This window comes from Myxocyprinus asiaticus, chromosome 37 (genome assembly GCF_019703515.2).
Source record: "Myxocyprinus asiaticus isolate MX2 ecotype Aquarium Trade chromosome 37, UBuf_Myxa_2, whole genome shotgun sequence".
Taxonomy (NCBI): domain Eukaryota; kingdom Metazoa; phylum Chordata; class Actinopteri; order Cypriniformes; family Catostomidae; genus Myxocyprinus; species Myxocyprinus asiaticus.
Window position 1 is genome coordinate 6,123,919 of NC_059380.1, and position 27,591 is coordinate 6,151,509.

Consider the following 27,591-nt stretch of genomic DNA (forward strand, 5'->3'; position numbering starts at 1 on the left):
TAAATAAAGGACGTAAATATTGATCTGTTTCTCACCCATACCTATCATATTGCTTCAGAAGCCATTGATTTAACCCCTGGAGTCATATGGATTACTTTTATGTTGCCCTTATGTGGATTTTGGAGCTTCAAATTTTTGGCACCCATTCACTTGCATTGTATGGACCTACAGAGCTGAAATATTCTTCTAAAAATCTTCATTTGTATTCAGCAGAAGAAAGAAAGTCTTACACATCTGGGATGGTATGAGGGTGAGTAAATGATGAGAGAATTTCCATTTTTGGGTGAACTATTCCATTAATGGTCGTTTTATTTAGGGTTTTAGGCATTTGTGATACATATTGAGACAATATGTTACAAAAGTACAAAACGTTCAGCTTAACATCTCTTTTTGTGTTCCATGGAAGAAAGTCATACGGGTTTGGAACAACACAAGAGTTATTAAATGAAAAATGATGGCATGATTTTAATCTTTGAGTGAACTATCCTTTTAAAGATATCTTATTTGTGATTTTTTTCCCACTATAGGATTGTTTAATTAGGGTGCAGTGTATATGCTCTCCCTGACACAATAACAATTATCATACTTCCTGACTGACTTCTACAGTCATAGTGTGTATTCAAACTGGCTAGTGTAAGTGTGATTTATGCTCTTCTGCTGAGCTGATGAATTATATCATTCATCCCACTTAGCTGATAGCAGCCAGAGGTTATCAGCAGGGATGTACAACATACACAACCATGCTGCTGGCTTTGAGCAATGCACGCCCTTTTCCGATACCTACACAATGAGAGGCAGGGTTGAGAGGCCTCAGGGGTGCGACACAAAATGATAGCGCAAAGGTCTGATGAGGATTGTGATGGAAAGCACAATTAGAGTAACAAGCAAAGCACCTCAATTCTCCAGGCTGCTCCAAAAGCCCAAAACAGTCCGCCTTTCCACCGGTAAATGCCAAAACCATAATACTGAGTTGTTTTTGCTTTTAAAGCCAGAAAAGGGATGCACATCCTGGAGGATTTAAAACACAGATTTAAAACACTACAAAAATGCTCCATTACGAGTGCAATCATGTCATCATCAAATTTGATGATGCATAATAAAATAGCTGATGCAGATAGGAAAGGGAGCCTCAGGCTATAATCTGTAGTTTTTACCTTCACCACTAGAAGGCAATGCTTAACTTTTCAAGAAGAAACCGCTTGGGCAAACAAAAGTAAAAAACACCTCAAGTAACAACTAAAGATACTAAGAAAAGTTGGTGTTGCTTTATTGAGCCAGAGCAATGAAGTAAGTATTAGACAACAATGGAAATCAGAGATACTGAAGCATTTGTTGTTCAGTTGATGAAATGAGTGTGAAACACTATCATGTTCAATAGCCTGCACTATGATTTCAGATATACTGTGCACAAGAGTATGGTGAGATGATTGTACGCTTTTACCCTGAGTTGAATATCCAAGAGAGTAATACATAAAAATAGGTGCAGTACTACAAATTAAAGACATACAAAAACAAGTCGCTTTGGATAAAAGCGTCTGCCAAATGAATAAATGTAAATGTAAATGTAAACATTCTCATATCTGCTTTGGAGCTCACACACTCTTCAGGTGTGCATGTGGAATGGTTCTGAAACTGCATACTCCAAGAGAGCCAATAGTTTTTTTTTTTTTTCGAAAAACAAATATTACGGGGGAAAAACAAGAACACATTTTAACTGCAAGTGTTTAACACGATGATTACAGAAATGATTGCACAATGTTCTTTCTCTTTTGTAGTCGGGGTATGATCTTGAGTTATGATGGATACGTTTTCAAATACACTTTATCATTGTTTCAAATGCGTTGTGAAATTCCGAGACATTCTAATGATGTGACACAGCGCTTTAAGGGTCAACAAAAGAACTGTGACAGCATTACAATTTTGTGAAATGTCTAAGTCTGCCTCAGCTGTATCCTGCCAACCCCGATGAGAAACATTGTGTTGTTAGAAAAGTATTCAAGTGCTATAAAAAGCAGTTTCAGGCAATCAAGATAAATTGGTACAGTATAAATAGCATTTGGTGTAAAATACTTTCAATGCTTCTGAAGAGGAAAAACTAGGAGTAAAGCCGAGTGTTTATGTCAGTCTCAGCACTCCATCATGTTTGTTCCCACTCTACTCAAAACAAGCGGTTGAATCCCATTGGGAGAGTCCCATCAAAGTCTCTCCAAGCAAAATCCATTAAGCAAAGAGAAGCCCAGAGAACTGCCAGGTGACAAACAACTTCAAGGCAGAAGCTTGAAGAGTTGAGTACCATATGAAATCAAAGGCGTCAGAGAACAACAGAATATCACATAGAGTTTGCTGTGATGAACACGTAGATTCGGGCCAAAAAAGTTGTGAAAGTTCCTTGACGCAGCAGCTTCATCTCCACGTCGATGAGGAAGTCCCGCGGCTCACGCACCTGGCGGTGCAGGTACACAGCGCCCGTGAAGCTGTTAAGTTTCTGCGTGCTGAAGTAGCCTTCTTCGTTGCCACGTGGGATGCTGATGATGATGTTGTCGCCAGAGTAGGCGGGTGAGGGTCCGATGCGGAAGATCTGAGCAGGGATGACGATGTTGGTTTGGAAGCTCAGTTGGTAGTATGTGATGCGCAATGGCATGGTCTGACATTGCTGGAAGTTGGGGCAACTTATTCGCTCACAGCGTCTAAAAAGATCAGAAAAGTTCAATTTATAAACAGTTAAACATCTAAAACCGTTTTTTTTTATTTTTACATTAGATATCCTCTTAAACGTTTTGTCTTTAATATAACTGTGTAAAATTATTAGTGGTGCTAGTAAAGGCACTATAATTAGTGATCATGCTTAAGGCCCTTTCACATCGAACGCAGTGCAAAAAGTGAGACGAACTGCCGACAAATGAACCCTTCACACAATACGCGACATGAATACTCACCGCTAGCATATTCGTACCTTTACAATAGGTGGTGCAGTTCGACAATCAATTGTACTCCCGTATGGTAAGTGGCCAAACGCATCTTTCAGCTGTTCTGCCCTACTAACTACTTCAGGTTTAATGCAAGTTAAGCACAATTGACAGCATTTGTGGCATAATGTTGATTACCACAAAAAATTGTTTAGAATCATCTGTCCTTAAAAAAAGAAGCAAAAATCGAGGGTCTTGATTGTGTTTTACACATATTTACAAACATGTTGTACAGCACAACATTCTTAAAGAGACATTAGAGCGACTCCTAAAATGACTACAGTCACTGTAGGTGTTTTGCCCCTGCAGACTTGTCTGTGCTGTTAAATCTCTGATAAAGCTGTAAATCTCTGAAGGGCTGATGGTGAGCAGTGGGAATTCCCACCAATCACAGTCCTTACTGACACTGCCCAGACGTGTTTCTTTGAACCACTGGCTGATCAAAGCAATTTGGCTCCCTTGCCCTGCTTAGCAGAAATCATGCTCTGTTAGAAGTTGGTTCAATGAACACAGCACAAGGCTGTTAAAATGTACGCATTCATTCTTGAGATACAAACTCACAGCCATAGAATATGTGGATGCTTATTTACCGTATGTCCAATTTCTCCATTATGCAACCAGAAAGCTTTATCAGTTTTTGTAATTCACAATTGTGAAATTGGGCTGATGATTAATTGTCAAACAAATAATTGCAAATATGATGATTAATTGTCTGTTTTAAGGCTTTTACTATTATGATGATTAATTGTTTGTTTTAGCGCTTTTCACGATTTTTACGATTAATTGTCAATTACAATTTTAAATTGTAACTTTTTAAGATGTATGTGTGCTTCACACACTTTATTAAGTAATTTATTCATATGTAACTTAATAAGCTCCTCTGAATAAAATAAAATAGTCTTGGTCCATTTTACATTTACACTGCTGTAATTGGAACCTAGCCAACCTGAATAGCTATTATATTTTATTATATTGTGCAATAGTAACATTTTTCTGGGCTAAATTCTTCACTTTCACATGTTAGCCTATTTAAAAGCTCTCAAATTAAACTCACAAGCCCTTATTTTGCATGAAGGAAGACGTTTTAGATTCTGTGTGTATATGAAAATATGTTTTTTCATTCTATCATCTCCACAGAAATAGAGTAAGTGGGCATCTCCTCAAATTTACATTTAGCCATTTAGCAGATGCTTTTATCAACAGTGACTTATAAATGAGGAACATAAGCAATTTGTCATAGAGTCGACAATATCTGCAGTATCGAACTGCCAAGTTCCAAGAGTAGCTGAAATAGTATATAAGCTAGCGCAGAAGAAAGAGTCAGACAAGAAGTATTTATTTAATTGTGTACTTTAAATTCCTATCACATTTTACTGTCCAAATCAGGGAATTATAAGCGAATAGGCCTATTGAAAACTGATAGAGCAACATTTTTCTTTCATCAATGGGTAGTGAAACTTCAGATTACTGTGGTCAACTGGAAAGCATCTAGCCACAATGTCAGATTCACTGTTGGGGCCAACATATGTTTTGCATGATTGTGATTGTGAGTGGGCAGATACAAAATCAGAGAGCCATACTCACATGTCAGACACTCTCCTGTAGTTCTCTGGACATGTAAAGGACAAGCAACGGAAACCTCCCTGAATGTTGAAACAGGTCTGCGAAGTAGAGCAGTTGTGTGTTCCAACGGCACATTCATCAATATCTGGAAATAAAAATGGAACAACAAATCTTAAAAAGATGTAATATAAGCAGGTCTGTTCTGATATGGTCATAGACAGCAGGAAAACACTATTCTAAATGCAAATAATACAATGTAAATATTGATATAATCATGCATATTTAAGATAGCAAAATATATAGGCTTGTCAACTTTGAACAGAAACGAGACAGCGCATGCCATATCTTGGCCAAATGCTGTGGTATTTTTGCCCAAACTCATCTGTAACTTAGTAGAAGCTAGCCTAAACTACTGTAAATTCAAGTCAGTATGGACAAGTTGCATGACATGCCCTCATCCTTAAAATCTAGGGCAGGGTATTGTCAACCACTTCAAGATACAATATACAATACGTATCGCAATACATGTCACGATTCAATATATTGCGATACATCAGGATTTAACTGAAACAGCGGCAAACATGTAAGAGTGACCCAGCATGTCCGCGAGAGAAGAGTGGATCATGCAGGTTCAGTATCAGTCTCTCACACACCTCTTAGAAGTCGCTCTGACCGCACTGAGAAACACCGATCTCAGAGTTTGCGCTCATTTAGACGACCTGCTTCTTAATTCTTGAAATGTTGCACATGATATTAATAAACAAATAAATCAATAAAAATATGGATGCAGGGATCTCAAGTATCAATACAATATTGCAAGTAAAAAAGTATTGCAATATATCAATAAATGTTTGTAATGGCACAGCCCTATCGAAAACCACGAACAAAGTTATTTATAGTAACAGAAAATACGACCCAGACTACATTTAATAGGGGTCACACCACGGGCAATGAGAATAAACATTGTGCTGACCACAATGAGTTTTCTGTGGTGAATTACTGGCTGCTGAGGGCATGAAACTATCTAAATTCAATTGTGTATCATGTGTTGAGTGTTGGATCACCACTTGATCTCCAATGAAAAACAACTCATTTAAAGCCTTAATTCTAATTTTCTGTTCCTAAATATACCATTCCTTTTTATTCTTACTTTATGCATATCAAGGAGTAAATATAAACTCAACAGTGAGGCTGATATAAACTACTGAGGTTTTCTAAGGCAAAAATTCCCAATGCATATTAAATTTCACCAGTCCCAATCAATGTTAGCAGGATAGGGTTGTCAGGGATGGCTGAAGTCTGCTAGGAATCAATTTTGGTTGCTCCAGAAGTAATTAATTATGCATCTCATTTTACAAAAGCAAAGTCCTCGTTATAGCTCGCCGGCTCCAATCCGCAGACTAATTCATTTTGGTGCAGGCTAGCTAGCGCTAACCTCTGGGAGCATGCAGAGCCTCTTCTTCACCTCTCATTGACTTTCCTATATTAAGAGCCTAAGGGATTTTTGTCAATTTTGTGAACTTTCAGAGAGAGATGCAAGACACCGAGCTGTGTTGTGTTGAACCTGAGGTTAGCCTCCTGCAACTCAATGTACCAATTAGACAAATTGATCCAAAAAAATAAAAACAACTCGGAATGAAGAGTATGTAGCTTTTAGAAAGGTGTTGGTTGGAATATGCACCTCAAGAGTCTGAAAGTTTAAGCGTGTTTAGCTAAAATAACACCTCAGAACATATGCATTTTTCACCTAGTGACTTTCTGCTATAGGTAGACCGATATATCGGTTTTACCGATTAATCAGTGCCGATAGTTGCTTTTTGGAACGATCGCTTATCGGCAAAAATCTATGCCAATAGTTGTAATCTAGTGAATGTAGGCTATAAAAAGCATAATTTAGTAAATTCTTAAATATAGGGGATTGTAACGGAGCCAAGTCTCCGTAATTTCAAAATACGTAAGTGTATTCTGGGCTTGTTTATAGTTAAAAGTTCCGTGTTAGGCACCAAATCTTTTTTCTGGTTATTATTGGGATTTTGGTTGCACAATAAACTGCTGTGATTTTATTCATTTTGGACTCCTGTAGCCTCAATGTCTTAATCGCTTAAGTAGCGCTTTTTGTAAAATGAGTTTGGATGAGTTGTTTTATGTGGAGCATTCTAAATTGGTCACCAATGAGTTGACATTTTAGCTGGGAGACTGCCTTGGAAGACTTTGTAGCCAGTAGGCAGCAAGGCAGCTTACTAAGTTTTGGGACAGACCCCAGAACAGCATCCCAGAGTAAAGCCCCACTTGTTTATCCACTGTTAAAGCAATAAATAAGATACTATCGCTGGGTTATTTCATGTCAAATCAGCTCAATTTCAGAATTTTCCCTGGCAGCAATTTTTGATTTTGTTAATACTTTTTCTGAAGAAAGATAAACATAAAAGGTGATGAAAGCCAAAAATATTAAATGCCATAGACCAATTTTTCCAGAGAAATCCATTATTTTGTAAAACCCCTCATATCGCTGGGATTTAACCATGTCTTAAACATGAAGATGCCAAAAGAAAAGTTTGCTCTGAACCAGAATCTAAAAGGATATTAAGATAGCTTTAATACATCTGGAGAAACACACAACACAATTTTTTTTAATTTTTGGACTTACACCATAGCCATATAATACACCAAGAAGTTCTGAAGTCAAAGATTTAGTAATAGACTTACCGCTCTCTTTGTAAAAATAAAAGAATGATGTTGCCACCTTTCTAAGGCTTTTTTGACTTGAAGTTTTTCTCCTAAATCATAGGCAAAAATGGTCATTTTGACCCCTTCTACACAATAATGAATTATTCAGTAAATATTGATCCATAGCATTACGGTATGTTTTTCTTTCACCAGAAACAAAATTTTGAGCCGGGGACCTCTCGGCTCTCATGATTTACATTCTAAACCTCCTGTATAGTGTGCTTATTCATGTAGGGGATGTTAGCAAACAGTTATATGTAATATGATACAATAACATCAGTGTTACCTTGACAGGTACGTCCATTCGCTGACACTGAGTAACCATGGGGAGGGCAGGCACATTTGTAGCTACCCGGGACATTAACACACTGGAATGCACAGAGGTTTCCGATGCTCTGTGAGCATTCGTCAATATCTAGAGACCAAATAAGAGCATTTTATTATCACTGAGAAAACTAGTCATTAGAACATCACACTGTTAGACGGCTCTGCCAATAACCAGGCACATGCCCTGCCAATAAAACCAGCTTAACCAGCACAGATTCCCCATGCTGGTCTAGTCAGGTTTTTAGTGGTTCGTGATGGTGGTCTAGCATAGCCATGTTGTTCGCAAGTAAATCTTAACTGGTAAAGCTGGTCGACCAGTATGGTTTTTTTTTTGTTTTTGGTTTTTTGGTTATGCTGGTAAAAAATGGAAGTCCTAGTCAAGTTAGCCAAAATGCCTTGTTGGAAAACCAACACACCAGCATCCTGTGCTGCGGAAAAGCATTCAAAGCACATTAATGTTTTTTAGCAAGGTGTGTCAAGAACAAACTAATTGCTACATCTGTTGATAATGCTGAAGAAAAATCAATCCTTATTGACAAAATTCTAAATGCGATCGATCTAATCTCTCCATCAGATCACATCATCACTTTAATCAACATGTAATGAGTACGTGTCCTTGTGTTGAAGCCTTAATGGGTACAGTTGGAAAGATTCAATTTTTTTTATGATGTTAAAAACACTTCACCTTCACATGTGTGTCCATCCTCTTTCAGGTAGTAGCCCATTCGGCAGTAACACTGGTAAGAGCCGTAGATGTTTGCACACTCCTGACTACAGGGATTGTTGTCACATTCATTAAGATCTGTTACATGAGACAAAAACTTTAAATTACTTTCTCACTTCCCAGCTTAATATGCGGAGATGGCTATGTCAAATTATTGCAGCATTAAAAACGAGTTCATCAAAGTATGAAAGCATTTAGGAACATAATATTTATTTGATAAGAGATTTAGGTACATATTGTTTATTATACATGTGACGGAGAACATAAATCAGGCATTAAATAATGCTTAAATAATGGTAAATAAATATTTTGGCATACTTTTGATGTACCGTGCTGACAAAAAATATTACAAAAATGAATTAATAACTACTAACTTGACCAACAAATAGGTGTTGTTTTAAAGCTTAAAAGCTGGACTTTACAATGCATATAGGCAATACAACCTTTTAACAGGTTCTTTTTAATTTGCTAACAAATTAGAAGTGTTCTGTTTTCGTAACTTATGAAATATGATTATATACTGTACACCATACTGTGAAACTTGTGGTCAAAACATTGTACAGATCAGAAAGCACTTGAGTAGAAAACAAATATTGTGTCACTCACATACTAAATATATCAAGTAAAAGCCCAGAGAAAAAAAGCATGGAGTTCATATGTTGTAAACAGTTCATAAATTGTCTTTTTGTCCCGTTTTCGCTTGTAACTTCATGAAACATAAACAGGATCTAAAATCAGCAGATGTTCCAGATTAAAACAATGCTCCCGAGGCCAAATACAATGTGATATGATGAATTGTAATGGACGAAACCATTGTAGTTACGCATAGCCAATGGCGTAGGTTTGATGCAGTAGTATATTTTGGTCTTAATGGTGCAGATATTACACCAACCTTTCATGTTTTTTTATTAATGAATATTCCGGTCCGTCTTCTAATTACAATTGATGTTGATAGTGAGTTTCTTTAAAGCTTAAAAAATGACCCAAAAGTATCATAAAAGTAGTCCTTGTGGCTCATACATCATATATTAAGTCTTCTGAAGGCATACAATATGTTTTGATGAGAAACAACCTGATATTAAAGGGATAGTTCACCCAAAAATGAAACTTCTCTCATCATTTACTCACCCTCATGTCAGCCCAGTGTATTACTTTCTTTCTTCAGCAGAACACAAACTGAGATATTTAGAAAAATATCTCAGCTCTGTAGGTCCATACAATGCAAGTGATTGGTAATCAGACATTTGTAGCTCCAAAAATCACATACATGAAAAATAAAAGTAATCCATATGACTCCAGTGTTTAAATCCATATCTTCAGAAGTAATCTAATAGATGAGGGTGAGAAACAGATCAATACTTAAGTCCTTTTTTTACTCTCCACTTTCACTTTCAGATGTAAAAGTGAAACTAAACAGTCACCACATGTGACTTTCAGATGTAAAAGTGAAAGTGAAAGTGGAGATTTAGGGAAAAAAGGACTTACATTTTGATCTGTTTCTCACCCACGCCTATTATATTGCTTCTGAAGATATGGATTTAACCACTGGAGTCTTAAGTATTACTTCTATGTTTCATTTATGTGATATTTGGAGCTACAAAGGTCTGACCACCATTCACTTGCATTGTATGGACCTACAGAGCAAAATATATTCTTCTAAAAATCTTCATTTGTGTTCAGCAGAAGAAAGAAGGTCATACACATCTGGGATGGCATGAGGGTGAGTAAATGATGAGAGCAGTTTAATTTTTGGGTGAACTATCCCTTTAAGTCATTTTTGAGTGAAAATCTTGACGTCAGTTGCACGTTCATGAGTGTTTTAAAGAAGCTCATTCACAATGGAAAATGTGTTTAGCTCTACAAACAACTCAAGTTCTCGCGCAACAGACGTCAATATTTTCACTGAAAAAAATAGATCACCTATCAAAACCTATCGTTTGTCTTCAGAAGACTTGGAATATGATGCATGAGACTACTTTTGTGATACTTTTGGGTCCTTTTTTAAGCTTTACAGTAAGTAACTATCAATTGACAATGCATTGAAAATAAAATTAGTTTTCATAATTTTTTCCTTTTGTGTTCCACATTAGAAAGTCATACAGGTTTAGAATGACATAAGGGTAAGTTATACCATTTTTGGGTGAACTATTCCTTTAACTAATTTTATCTGCCAAATGACACATGGTGTTGTTTGTTTTTATTTTTATATTGTTGATCTCACCAAGTCCTTCAAATAAACTCTGAATTAATGAATAGATTTGCCTTCAAAGAAAAGACATATCTTTAAGAGTCAATCTGGCTGACAGCTCTCTGTCACTCTCATTTTTTTGTTTTTCATTCTTTCATGTTCAGTTTCATTAGAAAGAGAGAACTTTCATGCTCTCAGAGTACATCCCAAATCCTTCATAATTTTCAAAGCACATGTTCTTCACAGGCAGACTGTTCCTTATTCAGTTGTGCCAGTACAAATGGATGTACCTTCACAGTTCTTGCCGTCGAAGGCCAGGGAGAAGCCGGTGGTACAGGCGCACTGGTAGGAGCCTGGCGTGTTCTCGCAGGTCTGGGCACACAGGCGGCCCGGGTACCGCCAACACTCATTTACATCTGCCAGAAGAAGTGTAAATAACTGTTTTAGTCTACAGACATGCTGCAGTCTGGGGAGCATCTCTCTCTCTCTCTCTCTCTCTCTCTTACTCTGCCCTTCTTTCACTCTGCTCTAGAAACAGTAAGAGATAAGAGAATAGGATAATCTGCACACTCTCTGGAGCATGAGCTGCTGTCAGCTTCATCTATATGCAAGCTGCTAGGCCGGCAAACCTCAGAGAAGATGATGTCCTTTGGGAAACTCAGTCACGCATCCGTATCCAGACTGTAGTTTTAAGCACTGCATGTAGTGTATTTTGTTGCTAGTGGATAGGATACTCCAAGAATGAGTAGAAAAAAAATTTTCAAGACAGAAGCTAGTTTCCTGTGTAACAGATACCGTAATACAACAGAAAGCATATTTAGGACTAATGTTATTATATTTACATATCTACATATTTAGGACATATGTAGGCTAATGTTAAGAAGTGTTGGAGAGCAAATAATAAAAGTAACTTAAAGTAGTCATGACATGAGGAATCAAATTTTACTTGATCTTTTGACATGTACTGTACTTCCTCCTCCCTACAAAAAGAGCATTTGTTGAAACCAAGCTGCAAGATGTCTACTTCCTCCATACTGTGATGTCACACTGCGCATCTGACCACCTCCACAACAACACATCAATGCCTACTTTACCTTATCACTTCCATAGCCCCGCCCAGTAGTGGTGAGCAGTGAGATGGCGAGGAGAGAGCAAGAGCAAAGAGCCAATCATAACAGTAGTTGTTTACTGTCAAATCTTAACCCTCTGGGGTCTGAGGGTGTTTTGGGCCCTGGAGTAGTTTTGACATGCCTTGACATTTGTGCTTTTTTCAGTTGCTTAAAAACATTTTAATGGCTAAAGTCTGATAACACTGTATTCAGCACAAACTGGACTACAATAATATGTGAGCAACATGTATGTACATGTTTGTATTTTTGAGAAAATAACATTTATGCATGGTTTTTGAAAAAACAAAAATTTTAAGACACTGAAATAAGGCCATATAACACATACTAAACATTTGTTCACAATACTTTTGAGAACTTGATATTGTAGCCTAGAGTTTTTGCTACAAAATGATGTGAAAACCATCCTCATCACTCATTCATACAAAACAATATAGTCATTTAAGTTTTGTAAGACACTTTTAGTGTTAGAAAGGCCATATGCGTGGAGGCATGAATTATCATGAATACTGATGTGATTCACACCTGAGGAGACAAAGTATTTTAATTACAAAATACAATGTAATATCTGATATAGGGCATATACACAATATATATAAAAAAAATTCAGGAATCTTTGATGAATAGAAAGTTCAAAATAACAGCATTTATCTGAAATAGAAAGCTTTTGTAACATTATAAATGTCTTTACTGTCACTTTTGATCAATATAATGCATCCTTGCTGAATAAAAGTATTAATTTCTTTCCAAAAAACAAAAACAAAACAAAAAAAATTCTTACTGACCCCAAACTTTTGAACAGTAGTGTATAATGTTAAAAAAGCTTTCTATTTGAGATAAATGCTGTTATTTTGAACTTTCTATTAATCAAAGAATCCTGAAAAAATTGTAAACAAATGTTTTCAACATTGATAATAATAAATATTTCTTGAGCAGCAAATCAGCATATTAGAATGATTTCTGAAGGATCATGTGACACTGAAGACTGGAGTAATGATGCTGAAAATTCAGCTTTACATTTATATATATATATATATATATATATATATATATATATATATATATATATATATATATATATATATAAACTTGCCTCGGGGGCGTTTACCATTTGCATTGATCGCCTCAGCACATTACCGTATGAATAGCGCGCTCTGTTGGTGGGTGTGATCACATTAGGGATAATTAGTTGAGCCAGGAGAAACTGTACATTGCTTTGTTTCATACAGATTACATTGCAGGAGAATTTTTTTTGTTGTTTGAATTGTTTTATTTAAAAGTAGACATTTAGGCTTTCTTTAGACATTTGTTTCATGTTTGTGTGATAAGTATTCGCTGAGTTTCAGTTCATTTTTGTGACGTGTTTCAGAAAGATGCTTGCGGAGACAGAGACGGCTGAAAGCGCACCCTGTTTATTTTCTTTATTTTACAAAAGCACAAGGTTTTGTTGTTATTGTGAGTGTACACAAATAAAAGTAGACCCTTTATAGTTTCTAATGATGACTTACACTTATCTGTATGCCCAAAAATTACAGAGTATTTTAAGTTGTTTCTGCTGTTATGAGGAAAAAATCCAGTCGACCCCTGAGGGTTAAAGGAGAAGCAGCAGCGTTTCTGACAGAAGGTCAGAATGAGGATAGAAAATGAATATGTTTTACAAATATATGACTGTTTTTGTGCAAAATAACTTTCCCTAAAAATTATAAGTGAACCTCAAGGAACATATTAAAATAATAAAATTGTCATGGGCATGTCATGACCCCTTTAAAGGAATATTCCAGATTCAATAAAAGTTAAGCTCAATCGACAGCATTTATGGCATAATGTTGATTACCACAAAAAAGTATTTATTTTCTTAAAAAAAAAAAAAAAAGCAAAAGTCGAGGTTACAGTTACAGTTACACTTACAATGGGAGTGAATGGGGGCAATTTTTGGAGGTTTTAAAGGCAGAAATGTAAAGCTTATTTTTTCATAAAAGCACTTACATTAAATCTTCTGTTAAAACTCATGTATCATTTAAGCTGTAAAGTTGTTTAAATCGTCATTTTACAGTTATTTAAGGGTTTTAGTGTTTGTTGGTATTACATTGTCATAGCACCGAAGTTTTAAAATTGGATACTAACCTTTTCTGTGTAAAGTTATAAGCAATTTTATCACACTAGATCATGTTAACATGCATGTCGCTAATGTCGTGTGGCTATACTTTTGAAACAATGAATGTTTTAATGGGTACGGATTGGCCCCATTCACTTCCATTGTAAATGCCTCCCTGTAACCAAGATTTTTGCTTTTTTTTAAGAAATGGAGGGGCAAGTCAAAATACATTTTTGTGGTAAATAATACTATGCCACAAATGCTCTCAATTGAGCTTGACTTGAATTGAACCTGGAATAATTCTTTAACTAAACCTTTCAATAGCATCACAGAAGCTCAATGTTAGACAACAAATGAACAAAGGAAATCACTACAAGGCAGGGTCAAGAAATTAAGCGGGCTCAAGGCAAAAATGCTACCAAAAAATGACAGAAATGCCCCAGAAATTTAAAATGTTGGGTGGAACAAACCCCTCTCAATTAATTCCTCTGTTCTGTTTTTTTTTTCTTTTTTTTTACATTGATATAGTCCCTAATATTCTATTATAGTCTTGTTAAACAATAGTACGGCATCAAATATGAGTTGATATTGATTTAATTTTTCAGGTAAGAGGTAAAACAATTCTCAAAAATACAAAAATGTCTAAATTCTTGAAAATTTGTATTACTGAATTGATTAAACTGAAATCAACAGATGAGACACAGTTTGTTTTAAATGGTTAGAAAAAAATATTCCCTCATAGAGGTAAACAAAAATGCCCCAGAAAATGAAATCCAGGGGTTTTAAATAATAATAATAATAATAATAATAATAATAATAAGATCCTTGGGGATTTAAATGAATAAATAAAAGTTCATTTCTGACACTGCTACAGAGGTATTTTTGCCCCCACATTTTAAATATCTTGGGCATTTTTGTCATTTTAAGTGCCATTTTTGCCCCAAGCCCTGGTTCATTTCTGACCCTGTTGTAAGGTCATTTTGCTTGTCTAAAAAAATAAGTTTCACTCAGCACAGGTTGTTCTATGTACTTGCTAATCTGACAAGGGATGTGTTTTCTTAGTTCAACCACATATTCATAGTGTTTTAATGTGTGTGTTAATACACACCCACACAGAGCTGGCGAATGGCATTGTATTGGTATCCAGTTTGACAGTCACAGCGGTAGCTGCCAGGCAGGTTGTGACAGATCTGGCCCTGTCCACAGCGGTGGGTGGTGGTCTGACATTCATCCACATCTGCAAACAAACATTCAACAATCTTACTAGTTCTTGCAACCTTCACAAGAGTACTGTAACAAAGAAGCACCAAAACGTATCATAGTAATACGATGCTATTCTGTGAAGTACCCTGGAGTACCATGTAAATACCATAGTACAAATATACAGTATATGAATATGGTAATCATTCAGTACCATGTTATTACCATTTAATACCATTGCTGTTCCATGGAGCCACCACAGTTTCTTTTGTAATAGTAGAGTATGTTGTTTAAACAAGTGGAATCATATTTTTTCAGCATTTAAATATTTTTTTTTATCACATTTATTTTTTATTTTTTCAAAATCTCAAAAATCTTGAGCAGTGTGTGTGTGTGTGTGTGTTAGCCAGGTTTGCCCATTATTGACAGTAAAACTTGAAATCGCCTACCTTATGGGGACCAGACAATAAAAAACAGCTTAATAAACATCCTAATTTTTTTTTAAAATTAAAATAATAATAAAAAAAAAGCAGAAAGGTTTCTGTAAGGGTTACATTTAGGGGGAGAGGCGATAGAAGATATCATTAGCTCAATTTGTGTACATCCTCACCAATGCAACGTGCCACATCAGGGCTGGAATGATATCCCCGACTGCATATGATAATCTTGCGCTGACAAGTGTACGAGCCCACTGTGTTTATGCAGTTAAAGCCAGCAGTACATGGTTCTCTCACACTGCTGCATTCATCTATGTCTATAAAATAGAGAGAGTTCTGAAGTAATATGGAAGCAAAGAATACAATTCATTTTTTATTAAAACAATTCTGCTCTATTTGAACTCTATTTTGAGTGGTTTAGCTTAATTTGTTAGTCATTTGCAATTACCACATTTGTAATTGGATTTATGATACAGTTTGTGCATCTGTCCACTAGAGGACACTGAATGACTCTAGATCTCTCTGCCCTGTTTACCAATGCAGTTGCCGTGTAAGTCCTGAGTGAAGCCTGGGAGGCAGCGTTGCTTCGGGATGCACTCGAACGAGCCATCTGTATTCTGGCATTGGAAGTCCATCCCACAGTTATGAGTACGCATCACACACTCATCAACATCTAGGAGAGGAGAGAGCACCAGATGTCAAACCAGGGCAATGGACTAGACAGCTGGAAGCCGCCCAGTCGGATACCTAAACTGAGGCTGAAGGATTAGTTTACCTTTTGAGATTGATGCTGTAATTTAATTCATTTACTCACCCTCATGCCATCCAAATCAAATCAAATCAAATCAAATCAAATCAAATCACTTTTACTGTCACACAACCATATACACAAGTGCAATAGTGTGTGAAATTCTTGGGTGCAGTTCCGATCAACATAGCAGTCATGACAGTGATGAGACATATACCAATTTACAATAAACATCAGATTTACACAACACAATTTAAAATCTAATATACACATAATTACACACAACACAATATACAAATAATAACATACAATGTACAGTATACAATACACACAATATAGAATACACATAATACAATAAAAAATTGTATATATAGTATATATAAATGTACAGTAGGTTGTATTGTACTGTACTGACATTCAGGCTGTCGGTTGATTGTCAGTTGCCAGTGTGTTGTTAAGAGAAATATAATTTATGACAGTCCAGTGTGAGTTAATAAGATTAATAAAGTGCAGTGCTGATGTATATTGATCGTGAGAGATCAAGAGTTCAAAAGTTTGATTGCTTGGGGGAAGAAGCTGTCATGAAGTCGGCTGGTGCGGGTCCTGATGCTGCGATATCGCCTGCCTGATGGTAGCAGTGAATGCAGCCCATGGCTCGGGTGGCTGGAGTCTCTGATGATCCTCCGAGCTTTTTTCACACACCGCCTGGTATAGATGTCCTGGAGGGAGGGAAGCTCACCTCCGATGATGTGTCTGGCAGTTCGCACCACCATTTGCGGGACTTTGCAGTTGAGGGCGGTGCTATTGCCGTACCAGGCGGAGATGCAGCCAGTCAGGATGCTCTCTACAGTGCTGGTGTAGAACCGTGTGAGGATGTGGCGGTTCATTCCAAACTTCCTCAGCCATCTCAGGAAGAAGAGGTGCTGGTGAGCCTTCTTCACAACGTCCTCAGTGTGGACAGACCATGTGAGTTCCTCAGTGATGTGGACATGGAGGAACTTGAAGCTGCTGACTCTCTCCACTGGTGATCCATTGATGGTGATGGGGCTGTGTTCTCTTTCTCTTCTCCTGAAGTCCACCACAAGCTCCTTTGTCTTGCTGACGTTGAGGGAGAGGTTCTGCTCCTGACACCAGCGTGTCAGAGTGTGCACCTCCTCTCTGTAGGCTGTTTCATCATTGTCAGTGATCAGACCTACCACCGTTGTATCATCAGCAAACTTAATGATGGCACTGGAGCTATGTGTTGCCACACAGTCATGTGTGTACAAGGAATACAGGAGTGGGCTGAGAACACAGCCCTGTGGGGCTCCAGTGTTGAGGGTCAGTGATGAGATGATGTTACTGCCCATTCTAACCACCTGGCATCTGCTTGACAAGAAGTCCAGGATCCAGCTGCACAGCGAGCTGTTTAAGCCCAGGGCCCGGAGTTTCACATCAAGCTTGGAGGGCACTATGGTGTTGAATGCTGAGCTGTAGTCTACAAACAGCATTCTCACATAAGTGTTCCTTTTTTCCAGGTGGGAGGGAGCATTGTGTAGTGTAGATGCAATGGCATCATCAGTGGAGCGGTTGTTGCGGTAAGCAAACTGCAATGGGTCCAGTGAGGGAAGCAGCACAGAGCAGATGTAATCTCTGATTAGTCTCTCAAAGCATTTGCTGATGACGGGGGTCAGAGCAACAGGACGGCAGTCATTTAAGCAAGTGATTTTGGATTGCTTTGGTACAGGCACAGTGGTGGACATTTTGAAGCATATGGGGACCACAGACAAGGAGAGGGAAAGGTTGAAAATGTCCATAAAAACACCAGCCAGTTGGTTCGCGCACGCTCTGATGATGCGGCCCGGAATGCCGTCTTCAATAAAATGCAATCCTTCAATATTGTTCCTGTACTGGTGTTTTGCTGCTCTGATAGTTTTGTGGAGGGCATAACTGGCTTGTTTATGCTCCTCTGTGTTCCCGGAATTAAAAGCGGATGTCTGCGCATCAAGTGCCGCTCAAACATCGCTATTAATCCAAGGTTTCTGGTTGGGGTTCATCCTTATTGTTTTGGTCGGAACAACATCCTCTACGCACTTTCTGATGAAACACGTTGCACTATCAGCATAAAGCTCTATGTCATCATCAGAGGCGGACCGGAACATCTCCCAGTCCACGTGATCAAAACAGTCTTGTAGCGTAGAGTCTGATTGGTCCGACCAGCACTGGACCGTTCTGAGGGTGGGTGCTTCCCGTTTCAGTTTCTGCCTGTAAGCGGGCAGAAGCAGAACGGAAGAGTGGTCCGATTTGCCAAATGGTGGGCGGGGGAGGGATTTGTAGCCAACCCGGAAGGGAGAGTAGCAATGGTCCAAAACCCAGTCCCCTCGTGTGTTGAAACTGATGTGTTGGTGGTATTTTGGTGTGATTGATTTCAGATTGGCTTTGTTAAAGTCCCCGGTCACAATGAATGCGGCCTCAGGGTGCGTGGTTTCCTGCTTGCTTATAATCCCATACAGTTCCTTGAGTGCCCGGTCTGTGTCGGCTTGTGGCGGGATGTACACAGCTGTGATAATGACCGCTGTGAATTCCCTCGGTAGCCAGAATGGTCGACACAGAAGCATGATAAATTCCAGATCAGGAGAGCAGAAAGACTTGATAGAATGTACGTTCCTCTGATCACACCAGGATTTGTTGATCATAAAACATACACCACCACCTCTGCTTTTACCTGAGAGGTTTTTGCTCTGTCCGCTCGGTGCACGGAGAACCCCGCGGGTTCGATGGCTGGGTCTGGAATCTCTGCAGACATCCAAGTTTCTGTTAGGCAGATAATGCAGCAGTCCCTCGTCTCTCGTTGGAAAGAGATCCGCACTCTCAGCTTGCAGAGCTTGTTGTCCAGAGACTGAACATTTGCCAATAGAATACTGGGTAGCTTGGGTCGATTAATTTGAAGTCCGGTTTATGGTGTGTAATTGCAGAACCAATGTCCAAAAGTGTTTGTCTGTCGTAGACAATAAGGCAGACAACAAGAATTGTAAACAAAACAAACAAAAAACTACGATGTTGTGTTGGAGCTTGCAACGAAGCAGCCATACTCTGTGCCATCTTGAGTCAAAAAGATAAATAAATAAAAATCCCAGATGATGGGGGAAAAAAAAATCCCAGATGTGTTTGACTTCCTTTCTTCTGCAGAACACAAATACATTTTTTAGAAGACTATTTCAGCTCTGTTGGCACATACAATGTCAAAGTGCCAAAATTGTGAAGCTCCAAAATCCACATAAAGAGAGCATAAAAGTAATCCATATGACTCCAGTGGTTAAATCCATGTGTTCAGACACGATATGATATGAAGAAACAGATAAATTTTTAAGCCATTTTTTGTGATATGTTCTCCTCCCTGCCCAGTAGGAGGCAATGTGCATGAAGAATGTGAATCACAAATAAACAGAAGGAGAAAGTGAAAGAAAAAGGACTTAAATATTGATCTGTTTATCACCCAGACCTATCATTTCGCTTCAGAATACACTGATTTAACCACCAGAGTTGTCTGGTGTTCTTTTATGTTCCCCTCATGTAGATTTTGGAGCTTCAAAATTTTGGCACCCATTCACTTGCATTGTATGGACCAAAAGAGCTGAGAAATTTTTCTAAAAATCTTCATTTGTGTTCTGCAGAAGAAAGAAAGTCATACACATCTGGGATGGCATGAGGGTGAGTAAATTATGAGAGAATTTTAGTTTTTGGGTGAACTATCCCTTTAAGGTCCAAACGCATGAGGTTTCCTCTCTTAAAGGGGCGGACACAAACATTCCTGTTTATGTCCCATGGAAATAAATGAGGGTGATGTGAATGATGACAGAATTTGACATTTTTGGGTGAACTATCCCAGTAAAAACATCAGGAAAATCTGTACATCTCACCACATTTGGTAAGCATAGACAAATAACGAAAGACTGGCCTCTTTAAGAGGAGATGGGTTTGCATAGAGATCACAACAGTCCTCAATTACAGGTTAGAAGTTCTCAGTAGGTGGCACTGTGACTCAATAAGAGGCCATGAAAGCACACTCACACTTTTAAGGCAGCTGATCTCACAAGATCAAACCCCAGCACGTTTCTCCAGTCATTCACACTGTTTAGTGCACTCTTGCAATCACTGCTATTTCCAATGAACAGTGAAACTGTGTGTAACCCAAACACTCTGCATTAAAACAAACGAGATTAAAAAAATGAAATGGGAGAATATGCTCAATTTGGTGTTGATAAGAATAGAAGTCCTTCCTTTCAGTTAAAAGAGCCAATCACTTTTTTGATAGAGGCACTGACTGTTTGTTTACTCTAAAATGTGCATTACTGGACCAGTTTGAAATATGCTGTTGTTGAAGTGTGATTTTAGCAAAAGAAGCACAGTTTATGATACAATTGCTGTCAGATTTTATTGCTGATTTGAAATACTTTATTTAAACATAATCTTAACTAACAGTTCCAGAGATTTCCCCATTTAAGTAGATAGGAGCTGTACTTATATTATATGCCTGTAAGGGTGTTACCAAGACAGCCGCCAAGTGAACTGACTTGCTTTAAAAGGGTAGTTCACCCAAAAATGTAAATTCTGTCAACATTTACATACCCTCATGTTGTTCTAAACCAATAGGACTTTCTTTCTTCTGCAGAACACAAAAGGAGATATTTTAAAGAATGTCGACATCACCGATTTACATACAGTTGATAGTGGCTCACTTTAAATATTAGAAAAGCGTCATAAAAGTACACTCTTAAGAACAATGGTTCTAAACAGTACCAAATAAGGGTTCTTTGGCTTGTAACAATAGCAGAACCCTTTTTGGTGTTAATTAGAACCTTTTTAGAACCATTCTTTGAAAGTGCTTTATAGAACCTCAGTAGTGCTATATAGAACCTTTTTGATGCAATGCTTTTTTTTAACCCCTCTATATATCTGCATCTATAAAACATTATAGCTTCAAGTATGGGTTTACTTTAAATATAAGCAAACAAATAAATTAATATATAAAAGCAAGGAATATGTATCCATTAAGTACTTTTATTTTCTATTAAAATGAAAAATTTTACAGCAATCATTAGTTCAATACATTAATAAATGATTGTATTTAAATAATTTCAAATGCAAAAATCATTCACATTAATAAATACATTAACAAATACATAATGTGAAAAAGTAAATAAATGCATATGCAAATGAAATAGTAGACCACTACATTGCTCCACACATGAAGACTGGAATAGAAACTTGTTCATTTTGTATCTTTTATAGAGAGAGTACTTTTCTTCCATGCTGACAACAAATCTTTAAGGGGATAGTTCACCCAAAAATGAAAATTCTCTCATCATTTACTCAACATCATGCCATCCCAGATGTGTATGACTTTCTTTCTTCTGCAGAACAATGAAGATTTTTAGAAGAATATATCAGCTCTGTAGGTCCATACAATCAAGTAAATGGTGATCAGAGCTTTGAATCTTCAAAAACCACATAAAGGCAGCATTAAAGTAATCCATATGACTCCAGTGGTTTAATCTGTCTTCTGAAGCGATATAGTAGGTGTGGGTGAGAAACAGATCAATATTTAAGTCCTTTTTTTACTATAAATCTTCAACTTTGACCAGCCCCTACCAGTAGGTGACGACATGCACGAAGAATGTGAATCGCCAAAAAACAAAAGAAGAATGAGAAAGTGAAAATGGAGATTTATTGTAAAAAATGACTTAAATATTGATCTGTTTCTCACCTACATGTATCATATCGCTTCTGAAGACTTGGATTAAACCACTGGAGTCTTGTGGATTATTTTTGTGATGCCTTTGTGTGCTTTTTGGAGCTTCATGGTTCTGGTCAACATTCACCTGCATTGTATGGACCTTCAGAGCTGAAATATACTTCTAAAATCGTAATTTGTGTTCAGCAGAATAAATAAATTCATAAACATCTGGGATGGCACGAGGGTGATTAAATGAGAAAATGTTCATTTTTGGGTGAATTATCCTTTTAAGGTTGAGCAGTCCCATAAAAATACAAAATAGATGTAATGAAGGCTAAATTCACAAAAATATCTGCCAAGTCCTCTATGATGTCTTCACTATCCATTACTGTGTATTTTGGTGTAATTGAGTGGCAGTCCCTCTCTGCAGGTAATGAGGTTGTGGGGTCCAACAGAGTCTGTCTGGATAGAAATACAGAATTAGGTTCAGAGTCAGTGTTTCAGTATAAGGACAATATATGTGAAAAATTCAAAAATTCTATATTGATCACAAATTCAGTCTTTATCACTCACAGGCTTAGTAGAGAAGTTTGCTATGACACAAAGAAATTACATTATATTAATTAATTACAGTGTATAAATTCATGGCAAAAATAAATATACAACAAGAGAGATAAAAAGGAATACTTAAAACTCACATAATCTAATACATTTAATGCAGGCATATGCTGTTATCAAAGAAGACAATGGCTTGTACCGCTGGTGGGGTGGATACCTGAAATCACAATAAAATCCCAAATATTACCTCCTTTATCAGAACATAATGTCAGTATTTTAAAGAAAATGACAAAATGACAGCTCACCTCTTGAGTTGGTTTCACTTGCATGTTCTGGTAGAGATCTATAAAAAACATCAAAGAAACAAAGACAATTTTATGGGTAAGAAACCAACAGTTACAGAAAGTTGTATTTTGTAAATGTTAAAATTTAAAGTGCTTATTATAGGGGATTGCTCAACATTTTGCAAAAACATACCCATTTGTTGTGCTGCTGCCTTTATAAAGCATTGACAAAATGATCTGTTGTCAGATAACAGGCATAGTTTCATCCGTTCTGTGATTATTATTTAGAGGTCCATCAGTCGCATAACCTGCAGAGAGAGAAAAACAGTGTCATGAACTCTAAGTTCTATGATCATGAATTCCCTTTAAGATTATTAAATATATTTAAAAAAAAATAAAAAAAATAAATGGACGCAGGTTTGAATTGTATCTAGATGCTAAGAAGCTCAAAGTAAAATAATTTATAAATATTTATAATAATGTTGACTGCATAGGGGCAATGTTGCGACGAGAAAATTGATTTTACTCAATTAGTCATACAAATCCTTAAAATAGTAACGGCATGGAGAAAGTTCCTTCACACAATTTGTTGTCCCTGATAAATTTCCTGCTGAAACTAGTCATTGTTAAAATGTTTTAGCAACATGTTGAAAAACATATATGTAAAGTTTACCTGTGAAGAGTGTGTTGACAGTCTGTGAAATTGGTTGGTCGAGCTGCCTGCCAGAACTCCAGCGCTGCGAGTCAACCAATCATGTGGTGGCTTGGAAATAATTTATTGACAGTTATTTTCAAAAGGGTTCTTCAGGAAGATATGGTTCTAAATATAACTATTAAAGTCAGTAAAGAAACTTTCAAGAACCATCTTTTTTTAGAGTGTATTCCATGTGACTTGTGCATCATATTCCAAGTCTTCTGAAGGCATATCGTCGCTGTCCGATGAAAAACACGTAACTCCACTTTTCCAATTTTGACTTTTTACCATAGACGGAATGCGCCGAATTACCTCTTCCTACTGTTTGAAGTGTGCAATGAAATGGCCAATGAAAAGATGTTTAATCAGGCTATCTGTTTAACAAGTATCTCCACTGGCCTTGAGAAGTGTCCATCAAATCCACGTATGTCCTGCCCTTATATTTTGAAAAGCGTCAACTTCCTCAGCTGTCTGGCTGAAGTGTAGTGAAGAGATTGCCTACATTGCACTGGCTCTGTGATTTTCCTGACAACCAAAGCCATTCATGCACGCACAACTGTAAGACTGGCACCAGAATGTCTACAACCAACAGGCGCCATTTCCGGTAAAAGTAAAAAAACTCTGCGAGAATCAACGTCATAAAACTCTCTCACAAAAGCTGAAATCTACACCTGAATATCACCACGTGTGATAAAGTGCAAATCGCCTTTTGCTGAAATCTACACCTGAATATCACCACGTGTGATAAAGTGCAAATCGCCTTTTGCTGAAATCTACACCTGAATATCACCACAGTGTGATAAATTGCAAATCACCCTGCTGCCCCCCCTTCTCTCTCCCCTTCTCCCCTTCAACAGCTCTGGACCAACACAAAGACATAAGATTTATACGTAAAAAATATAACAAATACCATGAAAACAAAGAATGCAACTGTATGTGTTTGATATCATTTAAGAGGTCTCTGTGCGACTGGTATAGTGGTCTCTTTCCCATGTTGATAAAACTAATGGTAACAAAGTTATAAGGTCTTTGCCAAATACTGCATAATTCTGGAGGTCTATTCCCCTCCTTGACCTACAATTGAAATGATCTCCTGTATGTTAACAAGGTTAAACCCCAGGAAGTCAAGAACCCATTCACCCCCAAATTGTCCAAAGGATAATACCATTTGGTACACAATGTTTATTCTGTCTGGATATTTAAGGAAAGTTGGCATGAAGCTCTGGGAATCTGTAAGCAGATCTCCCATGCTGTACCGCTGCATGTAGTTTTGTCAGGTATGTTTCTTTGACTTGTCTTTTATTTTTAGTAATGCTTGTTTATTCTGATCATATGAAATTGGCTTTGATTTGAATTTCTGCAACAATGTTTTATATCCTACCTGACAAATAAATTGTTATTATTTGATTTATTCTGAATTCCTCTGAAATCATTACTGGAGCTTTAATATAGGAGGAAGCCATTTAAAGACTCTCAGTTTGAATTTAAATCACTCAGGACAACCAGGTAGGACAACCACCTATGACAGCCGGGTAGGATTTGAATTTCAATAGACCAGGGTAGACCATACTGGAGCTTTAATATAGGAGAAACCACTCAGGACAACCGGGTAGGAGAAAGCCATTTAAAGACTCTGTCACTGCTCACCGCCCATCTTAGCAAGTTGTATGTACGTGACTAAGCGGCAATATCGTCTGGTTATGAGACAAGCCAAACCAGACGATATTAGTTAACCCTACAACCGCTGACTAAGAACGGAACTGGCTATCCATTTTCGGGAGGTTTACGTAATTTAATAACGGCCGGCGTAAGTCTCCAAAGATCAAAAGGACAATGAATAGAAGAGGATTTAGAGTAATCAATAACCTAAAAATGTTAAATTAAAAGAATGATCAGAAATTAATTAGAGCTTAAATATAAATTAGAGGTCAACTTAAAATTGGAGTCAGATTAATATAAAATTGGAGTCAGATAAAATGAATAACAGAATTAAATGTGTGAATTAACAATAATTGATTTACTTCAGCGCTCAGAAAAGACAGAACAACGCAGAGACCTTCAAGGGCAATTTATTGAAGTTCCACTCCGGAACGGATAGAAAATTATCCTATATCCTCTTTTTTTACACAATGTCAGGTGGCTTTAAAAAGTAGACTATACCAGCCATATACAGTAGCCAGATTTCCATCTTTGTGAGTTAAAGCTATTTTGGACAATTTATGCGTTGGACCCGGAAAATGCATCTCGAAACCAAACTGTCCACTCAACAACCGGATTAGAAACCCTAGTCATTAAACTGATTTCGATCTAAAATAGAAAGTGAAAGCCCAGATTATATCCAAAAATAAATTCTCTAGCAATCGATAACCTACCAGCTGAGTTCTGGGAAAACGAACAGTTAGACTCGAGTCTGTAACTGAACTTGCGCCATTGGAACCCATGATAAAAAAAGTGTATGTCCATGTTCGCTAATAAAAATCCATGTAAGTCCAATTAAAATATCGAACAGTACACTAACAGATGTGTAATGATAGAATTCTAGTTATGGTGCTAAAGTTGACTAATTATGTTATTTTCGATTCATTTTGTAAGATTGTTTATGACAGAAAGAGTTATTCCATGCTCTTGAAAATATTTTTTTTTTTTTTTGGAGATACGTGCTTTTCATAAGACAGCCACAATATGATCACTTTGTCTGATGAACAGTTTGAAATTAAGTCAGTATGCACTCAAATCAAAGCAAATAGTGTTGATGCATGAGTTGCATTGACTACTTTTATGACACTTTTGGGTGCTTTTTTAAGCTTTAAAGTGAGTAGCTATCAACTGCCATTGAATGGAAATCAGCGATTGCAACATCTGCTCGTATAAAATATCTCCTCTTGTGTTCCGCAGAAGAAAGCAAGTCAAATTGGTTTGGAATGATATGACGGTGAGTAAAGAATGGCAGATTTTTTATTTTTGGGTGAACTATTCATTTAAAGAGACTTTGATGAAACCCATTTAGATATATTGGCAAGCTCTTTAATTGCAGGTTTTAGGAGGCCATTCCAAATCTTAAATGCTGCATTATGACATTAGACAGAGAAGTTCTCATCTTTCCAAAGCTTCTAATTAGTGAAACTCCACTATTTCCATCATTCTGTCAGATATTATCATAATTATCCCTCCACACTTATTAGCACGCACCATGCCAAGTCCCGACAAGATCGGAGACTATTGCAAAGTTTTCTCTATGTTCAAAAGTAATTTGAAATGGTTAGATGTGTCTAGACATCTGCTTTGTGTAAAAACGCAGTGCTGCATGCTTTAGATGCTAGTAAGCAAGAGCCTTGGGGTGATCAGCTGTGTCCTGTTTTAAGTGGAGAAGACCTGCAAAATTGTTTGCATTTTCCTGCACAGATTAATGCACGCTTTCTGGCTCTTCTCTACAGTAGGGATGATGTTGTGTTTAAAGACACTGGTCGCAGATCTGAAGACTTCGAGTAGGATCGAAGACTGTTTGTTATTGAGTGGGCAAAGAAACACAGACATTGGACAACAGATAATTGGAAAAGAGTGTTATGGATCTTAACCCCATTGAGTTTTTGTGCGATCAGCTAGACTGTAAGGTGCATGAGAAGTGCCCGACAAGACAGCCACATCTATGGCAAGTGCTACAGGAAGTGTGGGGTGAAATGTCACCTGAGTATCTGGATAAACTGACAGCTAGAATGCCAAGGATCTGCAAAGCTGTCACTGATGCACGTGGAGGATTTTTTGATGAGAACACTTAGAAATTCTGATTTTTTTTTTTTTTTAAATTGTAATAGTAATTTTACATGTTATTAATGTCCTATACATTGTGATCAGTTGAATGCCACTTTGGTGAATAACAGTACCAATTTCTTTCCATAAGAGCAAAATCTGTACATTATTCAAAAATTTTGAATAATGTACAGATTTTGCTATATATATATATATATATATATATATATATATATATATATATAAGCAATATCACAAGAGCAAGAGTGTGTTATGGCCCTACATCAGCACTGCTGTGATGCGTCCAAGCCTTCATTAGTACCACTTCAGAAATAATATCATGGCTTGTGCTGTTACTAACAAGTTATTTGATAAACAAGGATGGATGTGTCTGTGTGTGTGTGTGTGTGTGTGTGTGTGTGTGAGAGAGAGAGAGAGAGAGAGAGAGAGAGACAGAGACGGAGCGTGTGTGATCACCTGTTGCCACACC

General features: G+C 37.2%; 1 protein-coding gene and 1 long non-coding RNA gene across 2 annotated transcripts in view; both read right to left on the minus strand.

The window, feature by feature from the left end:
• Positions 1-550: 550 nt before the first annotated feature.
• The window catches only part of LOC127427565 (fibulin-2-like), a 100,297-nt gene continuing 73,256 nt past the window's right edge, over positions 551-27,591 (minus strand). Inside the window, exons 10-17 of the mRNA XM_051675203.1 lie at positions 15,890-16,027; positions 15,528-15,671; positions 14,826-14,954; positions 10,786-10,911; positions 8,269-8,385; positions 7,543-7,671; positions 4,551-4,674; positions 551-2,687 (exon numbers count right to left, since the gene is read on the minus strand). Of these exons, the coding sequence (XP_051531163.1) occupies positions 2,330-2,687; positions 4,551-4,674; positions 7,543-7,671; positions 8,269-8,385; positions 10,786-10,911; positions 14,826-14,954; positions 15,528-15,671; positions 15,890-16,027 (1,265 nt within the window). The 3' untranslated portion in view covers positions 551-2,329. The remainder of the gene's footprint in view (positions 2,688-4,550; positions 4,675-7,542; positions 7,672-8,268; positions 8,386-10,785; positions 10,912-14,825; positions 14,955-15,527; positions 15,672-15,889; positions 16,028-27,591) is intronic.
• On the minus strand, positions 22,025-24,149 carry LOC127427623 (uncharacterized). Its single transcript, XR_007894954.1, has 6 exons — positions 23,334-24,149; positions 22,854-22,968; positions 22,682-22,719; positions 22,517-22,593; positions 22,392-22,411; positions 22,025-22,280 (listed from the first exon to the last, which is right to left on the minus strand). It is a non-coding gene; the product is annotated as an uncharacterized LOC127427623 (long non-coding RNA).